Raw genomic sequence first — 13438 nt, forward strand, 5'->3', positions numbered from 1 at the left:
CTTGGGCTGTACGGCAATTGCTCCCCGCTGGCTCACTAGGCAGCACCGGCTGAAGGGCCAGGGCTCCGTCAGTCGGAGGCCCATGATTGCCATGGCCAAGGAGAGCGGCGGGTGCCTCTCCCGTCGTGCTCACCGGCTCCTCCTACAGCTCGCCCCGAGTCCTGCAGTGACACGTGTGCTGCTGTCTTCCTGGGCCTCTCCCCTCATCGATCCCTCGGACCACCTCGGGCACTTGAGCCGAGCTGTACCGTGTGTGGTCTCAGGCCCATCCGGTCCCTCTGCTTCCCCAGCGCAGAATCCCACCATTCCCAGATCATATCCCCCCTCCCGCAGAGGTAGCATGCTGGTAATACAGCACCATGTCTCCATTCCACGTACCCGGTGCTAATGCCAGCTGTGTCCTCCCTGCCCCTGCAGTGCCACCTGATATTGATGGCGACAGCCCAGGAGGCCGGACGGTGGAAGCAGTGATGGGCCAGCCATTGGCCTTGGAGTGCTCAGCCAGCGGCCAGCCCCCGCCTGCCCTCTCCTGGCTCAAAGACGGCCTGCCGCTGGCCAGAAGCAATGGGACGCAGATCCTAGGAGGTGGCACGGTGCTGAGGATCGAGAGGGTCTTGGAAGGCTCAGGGGGGACCTACACCTGCTTAGCTAGCAGCCCGGCAGGGGAGAGGGCAATCCAGTATTCAGTGATCGTTCGGGGTAAGCCGCTGGGCGACCAGGAGGGATGTCAGTGATGCTGTAGGACTGGGGGAGCTGCACAGCGTTCTTAGGGGGCAGTGACCTGCTATACCGTGATAGGGCCACGGCCAGGGGCAACATGCGCTGCCTGGTAGCCACTGTGGGCAGGGCATGGGGAAGGGCTGCACCGAAAAGCTTTTAATGGATTTGCCATTTTGTCATGTGTTTCACTGAGGCCCTCTGGCTGGTCCCAGATCCCGGGGGATACTGACTGAGCCCTCTGGGCCCCCCGGCTGCTCCTGGATCCTCAGGGATGCTGACTGTGCCCCCTGGATCCCCGGGGATATTGACTATGCCCTCCGGGCCCCACAGCTGCTCCTGGATCCTCAGCGATGCTGACTATGCCCCCTGGATCTCCGGGGATACTGACTGAGCCCTCTGGGCCCCCCGGCTGCTCCCGGATCCCCGCGCATGCATTCTCCACTATGTCAGGGCCCCAGTCTGGGTTGAGGGTGAGCAGGATGCCTGTTACTCTCTGCTGACTTTTCTTTTGTGCTTTCTTCTTCCAATCAGCTCCTCCTCAGCTGATAATTGGCGAGGGGGAAGGTCATGTGATAGCAATTGTGAATGACTCCCTGAGGATTCCCTGCCATGCCACAGGCTTCCCTGCCCCCAGGGTCCAGTGAGTACAGAGATGGAGGGTGCAAGGAAACCCCTTTCTGGGGTCTGGCACGGGTCTTCCTGAGGCTTCTTTCTGGGCCTCTTAACCCTTTGAGCACTGGGCTGTAGAGCAGGCTCTCAAAGGAATGCAGGATGTGCAGCATCTGCTCTCCATATTTTGGGGTGTCTCTTTGTGGTTAATAGTATTAGGGAGCTGGTGGGAAAACCCCACGGGGGATGGAGGAGCAAAAACTCTGAGCTGTTACCCCTGGATTTTCCTTCTATTCAGTGGCTCCCCTCCCTATCCACTGCCCCACTCCTCTCTAGTTTGGGGTATAAACTGCCCCTGCTCGCACCACAACCCCATGGCAGTTCTACCTTAGCGCCATCCCCCCGGGTGGCAGGAGTTGTGCTGAATACACCAGTCATCTGCCAGCTGGGGAAGCTGAGGGAAACTGCTTGTGCATAATACGGGGAGTTGTGCTGATTCACCCTCCTCTCCCCCAGTAATTCCCTCTTTCCTGGGCCCAGCAGCCAGGGGTTTGCAATGCCAGGCTCTACTCTGAAATATCCGAGGGGATGTGAGGATGCTTCACCTGTAGCAAACTCTGCTGGCTACTCCATGATCCCAGCCCCTGATGCCACTTCCGCTCCCTGTTCCTCTGCTGATTGCCTTGCCTGGTGGGCGACAGGCCTCCTTCTAGGCGGCGGGTGGGGGAGCCGCTGTTCTTCACCTGGTAAGAACTCGCCTGTCATTCCCTCTGTCCCAGGTGGCTGAAGAACGGCCAGCCACTCGGAGAGCTGGATGGGGTGGTGATGCCAGAGGACGGAAGGATGCTTTGGATTCCCCGTGTGAGGCTCCGCGACGGTGGGCTCTATGCCTGCGAAGCCGGCAGCGAGGCGGGCGGAGCCAGAGCAGAGGTGCAGGTGTCAGTGCAAGGTGAGCAGGACTTTCCCGAGCCGCCTGTCGGAGAAGCACGTCCCAGGCTTCGTGCTGGGAAAGAGATGGGAGCATCTGGCTGGGAAACAAGGTCTCAGCCAGCCTCCTTGGGGTGCTGCATCTCCAGGGTCACAGGTTCAGCAATGAGCTTGGCTCCTGCCCCAGCCATTCGGCTCTGTGCTCCTGAAGGAGGTGGCACTGGTTGGCTCTAGACAAATAGTGCCTGTGGGCAGGTCACTGGGTGCACCAGGGTCTCCTGCTGGAGGACTGGGGTGGCATTATCACCTGCCCCCCGGGAGGCCAGGAATAAGCACTGCTTCAGACACAGGCCCCCAGGAGGTGGAGGGCGGCGGGAACAATCACCAGGGTAAAGGCAGGGGGATCTGGTGAGTTCCATCGGATCCATCCTTATATATGAAGGAGGCTGCAGGCAAAGGTTCAAGTGGCTGAAGGGGGGCTATGACAGATCCACTAACACCACATCTCTGCACATACACCTCCCCCTGAGTGTGATTGGTATGTGCCCACGTGGTGCCACGCCCCCGTCTCCCCCTTCTCTTGCCAGAGCGCCCGTCGGTCCGCGTTGTGGGTGGAGAGGATCTCAGCGTTGCCTTTCGTCACTCGGTGGCTGTTCAGTGCCTGGCCACCGGAGTCCCCGCACCCAGCCTCAGCTGGTGGAAGGATGGAATTGCTCTGCAGGCAACGGGCAGCCTTCTGCGGGTAGGGTGGGTGCAGCTGTGGCCCAGACCAGGGGGATGGATGTGAGCGAGAGGCAGATGTGGTGCTGCAAAGATCACATGTGAATGTACAAGTCCAAAGTAGGCATGTTGCGATGGGTGTGTGTGTTTGTGTGAGCGCGCGTGTGCGGAAGGGCTGCTGCTGTGATGGTGCGCTGGGTGAAGCTGTTGGGGTGTGGGTGTCTCATTACACTAGTGCAAGACTTCAACAAGCCCTGAGGGTATTTCCTCGGTCAAGCGAATGGAGCGCTGCCGGGAGCTGTGTCTAGTGGGGCTGTACCAATTGCTTTGCATGCTCTGTAGTGTCCTGTCACCTCTGGGACCAAACTGGGCTTCGGACAGCTGAAAACAAGCATGGTCTCAGCCGAGTGCATGTTGGGCAAATGCCAGGTCTGTCTCCAGAGCTGGACTAGCAGGGGGTTGGAGTCAGGCTGGGGGTGCTAGAGCAGAGCTGTGGAGGAGCTCAGGGCTGGCACAGCAGGGAGCTGTGCGTTCGATTGGAGGCAGGGCGGTGGGGGAAGGAGAGCCGGCTGAACAGCCGTGGCACAGAGTTGCTGCCCAGAGTGTGACCACGCTCGCGGAAAGTGTGTTTGTGTGTGGCATGACTCTAACCATGGACTCCCTCCTGTCCTCCCCGTAGATCGAGAAGGTGGACGTGGTGGATGAAGGGGTTTACTCGTGTGTGGCCACGAACCCTGCAGGGGAAGGGAGGCGAGACGTGAGGCTGAAGGTGCTGGGTGAGGAGCCAAAGATGGGATGGGCTGCACCCAGCGTTCTAGCCACCGGCTCCATCCTGGCAATTGGCTCGCTGAGCTACAACCTGCCCAGAGAGCTACCCCCAGGCCTGAGTCCAAACCAAACCGGATCAGTCTCTTCCCTTCCCCCATCCTCTCTCTTTCTTAAGTGAAAATGACTCAGCAATTGCAGTGTTTGCTGTTTTCCATCCTGCAACCTCTGTGTGTTACCAATAATCATTAACCCTGCTAGGGCCCTGGCGATGGGGATGGTGTTACCTCCCGTTTCACAAAAGTCACAGTGACCTGTCCAATCAGTGGCTGTGCTGGGTGTAGAACCCAGGAGTCCTGGGACTACCAGCCTCTGGTTCTAACTACTAGATGGCATTCCCTCCCAGACCTGGTTATGGAACCCAAGAGGCCTGACTCCCAGCCCCTTGCTCTGTCACAGCACAGCTGTGTGTATAAAATCTCACCCTCCCAACCTCCTCCCTCCCCGTGCTGCCTCTGGCAACGCCTGCGTGGGGCTGCGCAGAGCCCCCGGACTGACGTGATGTTTCTTTGCAGTGCCCCCAAACATTGAACCCGGAGAGGTGAACCAGACCGTCCCTGAGAACTTCCCAGCATCCTTTGAGTGCCTGGCCTCTGGAATGCCCACTCCTAGTAAGGCAATTCTGCTCCCTCTGGCTCGTCTTCTTTCCAGCGTTCATCCATTTGCCTGGCCTGGTTTCCCACCCCATCTCAGCCCTCTCTGCTCAAATCTAGACCGGTCGCATGGGACTCCTCCTCCCTGTTGTGGTTCTATCTTAGAGCCCACAGCTAAAGGGGCTCCATTTTATTGTTTGTACTAGGGCACTGCCCATACCCCAGCTCACCTGGGGTCCCTGCTGTACAAATGTGCAGTCAGACTCTCCCTGCCCCAAAGAACCTAAAGCAAAAATGGGCAAGACAGACAAAGGATTGTTGTGGGGAACTGAGGCACAGAGAGACCAAGGCTGGATTTTCAAAGGAGCCAAAGGGAATTAGGCACCCAAACCCCTTTGAATTACAGTGGATTTGAGAGTTTCCCTCGGGCATGCCCTTGACTATCACCGCCTAAGTGACTTCCCCAAGGTCACACAGAGGAGTCGGTGCCAGAGCTGGGGACTGAATGCAGATCTGCCATGTCCCAGCGCACTGCCTGACCTACGCGACCATCCTCCCTTCAGGGGTTGCCTGCCTCAAGGCTTGTGGCACTGCAATTGGACTGCCAAGCTCCCCAGAATCAAATGCAAAGCCCTCTCTTCAGACAGATCTGAGAAAAGCAGCCCAGATTGGCTTACACAGCCCCTGGTTATCGCAGACACCTTCCTGCTAGAGAGGCAGTGTCTCTTCCATCACGGGCCCTCCTCCTTGCCCTGCTTGGGACTTTTTGTTGCTGTTGTATTAGTAAAACAAACAAATATAAAGAATATAATGGGGAATATAAAGCCAATATAACGGAGGTGGCAAACGGTTTAAACCACAGACAAGGCAGGTCCATGGGGTGGTGAAGGTGGCAGGGCCACTAACTCAGCCCGCGTCCTCCTGCTTCCCTTTTCAGACGTGTCCTGGTACAAGGGGCCCCAGCTTCTCTCGGCCAGTCCAGGTCTTGTCCTGTCGGGCGATGGGAGGCGCCTGCAGATCAAGCGGGCTCAGGTCTCGGACGCGGGGAGCTATCGCTGCGTGGCATCCAGTGTGGTGGGCAGCAGCGAACTCCATTACAGCCTGCAGGTGACTGGTGAGTGACCTGGTGGGCAGGGAAGGCACCAGCGGCCTCTGAGTCTCTGGTCTTGGGGTCTCCCATCACTCGACGGACTCCCTGGTCCATGCCCGCCATCCCTCCCTGGCACTCAGTGGCACGTTCCTTTACCCGTGTAACAAAATCTCAGTGAGCAGAACTGGGGTCAGAGCCGAAGCAAGAGGGTTTGTCTAGACTGCTGGGCAATTCAGAGCTTGGCCGTTCTAGGCCATGTGATTAAACCCCCCCATGTCCATCCCAGCAGTGACTGTGTGCTGTCCCAGAATGTCTTGCACCACCCAGCAACTTCAGATAACCCCACACAACACTCCAGTACCATCTAATGCATACTAATGTAAGGCATGGCAGTCTCGCCACATGACCCCAGAGCAGGGCCTGTCACCTCGCCGGGCCCCACAGAACCCCCAGCTCATTCAAAGTCTTCGAGCTCTAGCTGGAGACTTTGGCCTGGGATCCTCCGTGGCTCTTGCTCCGCTAGGAGGCTTTCACTCTGGAGGAAGCACAATCCAGCCTTTCCCTTGCTCCAGCCTGGACGCTGAACACCTCCCCCTTCAGGGCCAGAGCCTCCCCTTTCTCCCCTCCACAGCCAGTGATGGGATTTTGTTCACCCCACTGGGAAGTCCCGGTGGAAAGGATCATGCCAACAAACCACGTTATTCTGGGTGGTTCTGCCCACCCCACCTTTCCTTTGCCCATGCTCATGTCCTGGTGTTTCTGTGAGGCTCAGCGCATGACTTTGGCCTCCCCAGTGCCTCCCCAAATCACCTACGGCCCCAGCCTTGTCACTGCGTTGCTGAGTGAGGAGGTGGAGCTGGCTTGCGAGGCTGCAGGGATCCCTGCCCCGACACTGGTGTGGCTGAAAGACGGCAATCCTGTTTCCAGCACGGTGCCCGGGGGACTACAGGTCAGTGTGGACGGCTAGCTTAGAACCAGCAGAAGGGACTGTCTGGGTCCTTCCTGGCACCAGGCCTGTGCTCCGAGGCCCCTGCCACCCAGAGCACATCAGTCTGTTGGAATTTCCTGCTCTAGCGGGGTTGGGTAAAGGGCCACGGGGCTGCCTCCCCTGCTGCTCCCATCCCTCCATGGTGCGGAAACTTGGGAGCTGATGGTGGGGGAAGTGGAGTTCTCTCTCCAGGGCCTGGGTGCCAGCTGATGAGGACAGGCCTAGTGCAAGGTCCCGGCTCGCGCAGCTCTGCGGTTTCCCATCCCGGTGCTTGGGGAGGCAGGATGCTGAGCAGCAGGCTGGAAGCTCCCCTCTGCTCACTGATCCCTTTTTGGTTTGTTTCTGGGGACGGCGCAGATCCTGTCCGGGGGACGCGTCCTCTCCCTGGCCAGCGCGCACCTCTCGGACGCGGGGACGTATTCCTGTGTGGCCATCAGTGCCGTGGGAGAGGATAGGTGGGATGCTGTGCTGCGGGTGCAAGGTAAGTACAGGCCTCTCTGACCCCCCACCCAGGCTGAGGAATCTGTCTCAGACCGCGATTCCCCCCTCCCCGCAGCTCACCTCCTAGTGACTCCTGTGTTTGGTAGAGCAGATGCTGCTTTGCAGCTTACGCAGATTAGGGGAGCCAGTCTGTCTGTTTGCTAAAGCCCTGTAAATATAAGGTATCGTCAAACCCCATGTATGGTGACTGCAGGGCCTCCCGCTTCTCAGGGGCTCTGTCACAGGCTGGTCCTCAGCCCTGCACGGGGGCTTTTCCCAGGGCTCAATTTGTGCCAGGGCTGAGCCTTTGCGCCCCTAGGGCCTGGCCGTTCCGAGCCCCGGCACCCCTGGGGCCTGGCCGTTCCGAGCCCCGGCGCCCCTGGGGCCTGGCCGTGTCAGTTATGGGTCATCTTGAGCTTGAGCTTGAGCTCCAGTCCCTAATTGCTTGACCCCAGGCACCTCTTTCATTACCGATTAAGCCCTGGCCTTTCCGCGTTACGGGTCAGGGTATGGGGAGGAGGCGGGAGCGGAGGTTTGGAATCTACTGGTGTGGTCGTTCAGTTGCCCTGCTCCTGCGTGTTGGCCTCAGGAAGGAGCCATTTCCCTGTTGATTTTACCCCAGGGTTGTTTCCTTTCAGTGCCCCCAAATGACCTTGGTGAGGAGCTAAATATCTCAGTCATCATTAACCGGTCCGTGACCCTGGAATGCCAGCACCACGCGGCCCCCTCTCCCGTGCTCCGCTGGCTGAAGGACGGGCACCCTCTCCCGCAGGACCCCGGAGCCCGACTCTCTGCAGACGGGGCCGTGCTCCAGGTGACTATTCTGGCCGGTGCTGAGTTGGGAGGGGATGCAGAGAACTTGGCCCTGCAGTAAATGTCTCTGTCCCCTGTATGCCTGGCTATGGCTCGTTGGCTCTCCCCTGCCTGGCCTTGGCAGGCAATTCCACTGCTCGTGAGAGGTGTGGCTCGGAGTCACGGAGAAATGGGCCTACCCCCGTCTCGCCCAGGCTGTGTTCCTCAGGCGTGAGAGTCCTTGTGCCGACTCAGCGCTTTCCTTGCCCCTTGAGTCCGCTGGGCCCAGCTTGAATGGCTGCAGCACTGCACCAGAACGGAGGGGCTTGTTGCCAGGAGCAACCTGGACGATGGGCCTGGGCTGTGAGCGGCCTTTGGCCCTGCTGCCGGGCTGGGCGTGCATTTCTGGTGCTGCTGCTGGGCGAGTGGCACGCTGCTTGCCCGTCTCTCGATCCCACCCCGGCTCTGCTTGCTTTGACAGATTGAGCACGCTCAGGCGCGAGATGCAGGGAGATACACGTGTGAGGTGTCGAGCCGCTTGGGCCGGGCGGAGAAGCGCTACAACCTCCATGTCTGGGGTAAGCCAAGTGTTGGCCAAACATGGGAGGGGGACAAAGATCCCCTGGAGGGGCTTGAATATTGCCTGGCCCCATGGACTAATGTCACTCTCTGTGAGAGTTCCTCCATCTTAACCACACGGCATAATACAGCCACCTCTTACAAGGGTCAGGAAAATAGCAGCAACTGGGTTGGATTTTAAGAGCCTACAGGCAGCTTTTGTTATCTTAAGTAGGAGCCGTGGGTGCTCAGCTGCCCGGAAATTCAAGCCCCACGCCTGTAAATTTGGGTCTCAGAACTTGCTGAGAAGGAGAAATCCCTTTGTCCCTCCCCACTCCAGCTGTCCCAGCCTGGTTGCTATTAGTGAGGGCGGGGTGTGTGCATCTTGGATCCACTTTATTAGGTTATGTCCATTCCGTGAAGGCAGTTCAGTCTGTAACACACACACCCCATTCCCAAAGGTGGGGAATGATACCTATTTTCCACCTAACGGCCGGTGAAACCTTGTGTAAAACCATTCCAGTGTCCTGTCAATCTGGGTGCGCTCGCTGTGCAAGGAGACTGCATCCCTTTGGGATCTGCCCTGGCAATGATAAAATCCTTCTCTTACACACGAGCACACCCTCTCCCAAAATACAGCCCTCCACAGTGCTCATGTGCAGTTCCTCAAACACACTTGCTTGCATAACCTCACGCTAAGCTTTCTGAAGCTGGATTATCTCGCTAACACATGGTTTAGTTGCTTCTTTGTTTTTTTAATTTTAGAAGTCTGTGGTCCGTTATTACTACTTAAAATAGATATTTCACACGCACCAAACTGCTCCGAAAGAAACTTATTAAAATTGCAAAGTCAAGCACCCAAAAGTTAGGAAATGCCAGAATTGAGGCTGGCTGTGCAACATTTTTCCATGGCTTTGTCCTTGAGGACAGCTAAGCTATTCTGGCTAAAATTACCAATAATAATAATTAATAATAATCAGCTGGAGGCAAACACCTGGCATGGAAAATTTCAGCCCAAATGATTGAAGATTGGGAAAGTTTTAAGCAACTGAAAACAAGGAAGTGTCAGGCTACCTTAGTACTAGGCAACGCTGCCTGCCCTATCTATAATAGTGTGGCTGGCCAGTCTGAATGTTCTTTAACCCCACGGCTGGCACAGTACGCTTTCTATACTGTCGTATGCTGTAGGAGAGTTGTATGATTGAGAATACTGCTGGTTTTTAATAGCTGGAAAGTTGAAATTATTCTTTCCACATGGATCAAAATTGCAAGTCTGTGTGACTGACAGTGGCACTTGCGATTAAATGTGTGTGATGCTGGGCAGGTTGGTTTCCCGTCGGGGCAACGGGCAGGGGTCACGTGTTTCTCGTTGTTCTCCTTTGGCCAAACCCACCTCCTGTAAGCCAGAGAGTGGCAAACAGAGTGAAGTCCCCTGGGAAGCTAGCTAGCATCACATACCACCGCTTCTGTAGCATGTCTGATGCCCCCTGCACTCAGTTATACCCTTCTTTTGTCCCATGCAGTTCCCCCCTCGTTCTCCTCGGAAGAGCCTGCTGCCCTCTCTGTGATGGAGGGACAGTCCGTCAGCCTGTCCTGCGAGTGCAGCGGGATCCCCTTCCCCACCCTCACCTGGGAGAAAGACGGTAGGGTTGTGTTCATATCTTCGCTCCTCCCCAGGAAGATGTCACCTAGCAGGGCTACCAGCTCTGCAGTGTTAGTCCCGCCAGCTAGACAGCATGGTTCTGAGCCAGTGGGCTAGAAGGTCCCAGGCTGGATTTCAAAGCCGAGGATACACATTGATTTAAACCTACTTAGACTTGTGTTGGCATCTCCTTCTTGTCTACAAGGAGAAGCTGCCCCTTTTGGGAAGGCTGCATCTGCCTCAGAGGCAATCGCGGGTTTGTCTCCTTGGAGAGAAGCAGGCAATTCCATGTAACCACTATCCGACCCTCTGTAGGACAGTGTGCCTCGGAGCTAGTGCTGCCAGGAGTCTCAGGGGAGACTTTTGTTTTCTTCCCCCACCCCACCTTGCAGGTACGCCCCTTGCCATGGAGCCTGGACGCCCCGAGCGTATCTCCGCAGGAGGCAGGCTGCTGTACATCGGGAAGGTGCAGACAGCAGATGAGGGATCTTACACCTGTGAGTGCAGCAATGCGGCTGGCAGCAGCAGAAGGGAGCACCGGCTGGAGGTGGACGGTGAGTCGGAGAGGTGCTGGGGGAGGAGTGAGGTTTTATACTACAGGGAGCCGAATCTCTGCGTGGAGAATAACAATAAGAGTTCCAGTGTAAGTCAGTCGTTGTTAGTGGTTTGGGGAGCATGAGTGGCTGAATGGAGCATAGAGCTTCTCTCATTTCTCCTGCCCAGGTGTGGCCTTGGAGACTCCATGTCCCAGCATGCCGTGCTCCATCGTGGTCCACACTTTGTATGCTGGACCTGTGGTCTCTGCAATCTACACCTCCCTGGTGAGGAGGGCAGCTATGATCTCCAAAACTAGGTGCTGCCCTTGGGTTCCTGGCAAGCAGCCAGCGTGGGCTCAGCTGGGCAATCTTTGGGAGCCACTGGTCCAAAGTAGCTGGGTGATTTTGAGTATTTCAAGACAGCTGGCGGTCAGTGAACCCTACCCCAGAGTCTGGATTGCCTTAGTATTCGGCCTGGCTCATAGCTGTCCTTGGCTGGTCCAGACCAATCGCTTGCTGCCGTTAATATCCTCTTGCAGAAAACCCAGGAGGAGTTGAATCCCAACAGGTCGGTGCAGTGTCTCTGCCTTGTGCTCTTCTCACCTGCAGTTCTGCCAGTGATCAAAGGCAGCGGCGAAGCCCCAAAGAAGATTTCCGTGGCCAAGGCAGGTGAGATTACACTAGAATGTGAAGCCGGGGGATCACCGCAGCCAACAGTCACATGGATGAAAGATGGGCAGCCTGTGGTGAATGGGGAAGCGCTTCTTCTTAAGGACCAGGGGTGGAAGCTGCATATTCAGAGGGCGCAGGTCACCCATGCAGGCCGCTACACCTGCCTAGCGGCCAATGCAGTTGGACAGGTGGAGAGGACGTTTGATCTTGCTGTGCATGGTAAGGATGCGGGCAGCAGCTTAGCTCTTGTTTCTGGGACCTTGGGGGAGAGGGGTCTGAGAGCGGGGATCAGGAGAATTGTGATGCACTGGGAAGTTCCACCGTACACATGATAGAGCTTTAGGTGTGAGGATGAGATAATATTATCAGGGTGAAAAGTTCTGTGTAAGCTTTAGCCATTGTTACTGCAATGGCCACCCCAGCAACTAGTGGCAGGGGGTTTAAATGATGGGGTGAACAACAAGGAGACAAAGTCATCTGCTTTCCCTGGACTGTGTGAACAAAGCTTTCAAACAGTCAAGTTCCTCCGGGGAGTTGGGTCACCTGCCTGGCTGCGTGTGCACTTGTCACCCCTGTAAACTCACATTTGGATTGGCAGCTACATTCACAGTGAGCTGCTCTGTGGCACAGATCTGGGTCCTGAAGGCACCATGGAGGCAGGCTTATTTTTTGGGCATACCTGCTTGTGCCCCTGTTTTGAACGTGGGTCCGTAGTTTGAAGGCAGGGATAAGCTGGATTTCCTAGGGCCCCCATTTGCTTATTTTCTCGCTTCCATGGAGACTGCTTTGTAAATGAAAGATCATCCCTTTGTCTCTCTAGTTCCCCCTGAGCTTGTTAGGGGAGCAGGGTCAGTGACCAATGTCACTATCTCTTTGCATGGCGCCCTAACTCTGATCTGCGAGGCCTCAGGCGTCCCGCCCCCATCGGTCAGCTGGTCCTGGGAGAACTCTCCCATCATCCCCGGCGAGCACACACGCCTGTTGTCAGGTGAGGCATTAATGAGTAATCATTGCTGGGAGGTTTATTCTGGCTGGCTAGCAACCGTGGAACTCAGGGTTTCGCTATGGGGAAATTGACCAGAATTGCTACGGTGCAATGGTTGCTCCGGGATAGCTCATGGAATAACACAGGGAGCTACCCTGGAATAGCTATTGCTGAATAGCTTATTCCTCCATAGTGATTTTGGTCAATTTCCCTACATAGACAAGCCCTTAGACAATCACACTCCAGAGCTGGGAGCCTGTAGGTCACTGCCAGGCTGGGGGTTCTTGGCTCACTCAGCCAGTGTCTCTTGGAGTCACTTGGGGTTGGGCAGGATCCCACTGAAAATGTCTTTAATAAATAAAAGCAAATATGTGGTTTGTGAATGGAAGTGACAGAGGCCTCTGTGGATGCTCTTAATGCTTCCAAGCATCCTCTGACATCTCTGCCAGCGTGTTAGCAACTTTTCCCTGGAAAGCACCAGAGATACCTGGGGTGGAGGGGGAGGGGGTGAGGGAAGCAGGTCTAATTACCACTCAGCGTTCAAACTGGTGCACAGGGTTTTAGCTGCCTGACTCATTCAGCAATGACAGGATTTTCTGCTAATTTAACCCCTGGGAGCGAGATTGTCGGACTTGTCCAATGAAAAGTTGTCCTCATGAAGGCTATGTCCCCAGGTGGAGCGAAGGGTGCGTTCTTTATGAGAAGACAGCTACCCTAGTGGAGACCTGGCAAGTGCTAGCTTTGTCTCAGTGTGGCCGGTTGGAATAAACCCTAGCCGCCCACACACACACTCAGGGTTACCTCAGCCAGCTCCACTAAGGCTCTCATTGTAAATGCTGCTTGTTCCCCAGTGAAGACAAACCCTAAGGAGCAGCATGCTGCCCTGGGAGTAGCTTGAGGAGGGAATTGTGACTTGGAGAGAGACGATCTCGTCCCTACTCCCTTCTTGCTCCCAGAGGGTGGTAATCTGTTACTGGCCTTCACTGGTAGCAGTGCGCCACTCCGCCTGCCCTGCCCTGCCATCCCAGCCCAGTATTCAGTGCCTAGTTGCTATGGAGACTGAAGCTACACGGAGAGAGCCCCTGGGTTGTATTTGTAGGGTAGACCCGCCCTCTGTGTGGTCTGAGGAGCTACTTGTGAGGAAAGAGCACTCGAGAGGATGCCATGTTTGGTTGGACTCCCTGCTGGGGTTAGTGGACACTCCTAGTTGGCTGTACTCTGATAGAGGGGCAGGAGAGAGCGCTGTGTAGACCCCTCACGTGTCCTTGTAGACCTGAGGAGGGTGCCCTGATGCTGTGGTG

General features: G+C 56.3%; 1 protein-coding gene across 1 annotated transcript in view; it reads left to right on the top strand.

Moving 5' to 3' along the window:
• Positions 1–13438, top strand: part of HMCN2 (hemicentin 2) — a 110790-nt gene that overhangs the window by 53670 nt on the left and 43682 nt on the right. The window contains exons 31-45 of the mRNA XM_043530492.1: positions 418–699; positions 1252–1360; positions 2109–2278; positions 2844–2998; positions 3656–3752; positions 4317–4412; positions 5332–5508; positions 6279–6433; positions 6830–6953; positions 7591–7766; positions 8226–8322; positions 9826–9945; positions 10337–10498; positions 11090–11371; positions 11973–12140. Coding sequence (XP_043386427.1) covers positions 418–699; positions 1252–1360; positions 2109–2278; positions 2844–2998; positions 3656–3752; positions 4317–4412; positions 5332–5508; positions 6279–6433; positions 6830–6953; positions 7591–7766; positions 8226–8322; positions 9826–9945; positions 10337–10498; positions 11090–11371; positions 11973–12140 — 2370 coding nt within the window. The remainder of the gene's footprint in view (positions 1–417; positions 700–1251; positions 1361–2108; positions 2279–2843; positions 2999–3655; positions 3753–4316; positions 4413–5331; positions 5509–6278; positions 6434–6829; positions 6954–7590; positions 7767–8225; positions 8323–9825; positions 9946–10336; positions 10499–11089; positions 11372–11972; positions 12141–13438) is intronic.

Source organism: Chelonia mydas, chromosome 16, assembly GCF_015237465.2.
Source record: "Chelonia mydas isolate rCheMyd1 chromosome 16, rCheMyd1.pri.v2, whole genome shotgun sequence".
In the NCBI taxonomy this organism is placed as follows: domain Eukaryota; kingdom Metazoa; phylum Chordata; order Testudines; family Cheloniidae; genus Chelonia; species Chelonia mydas.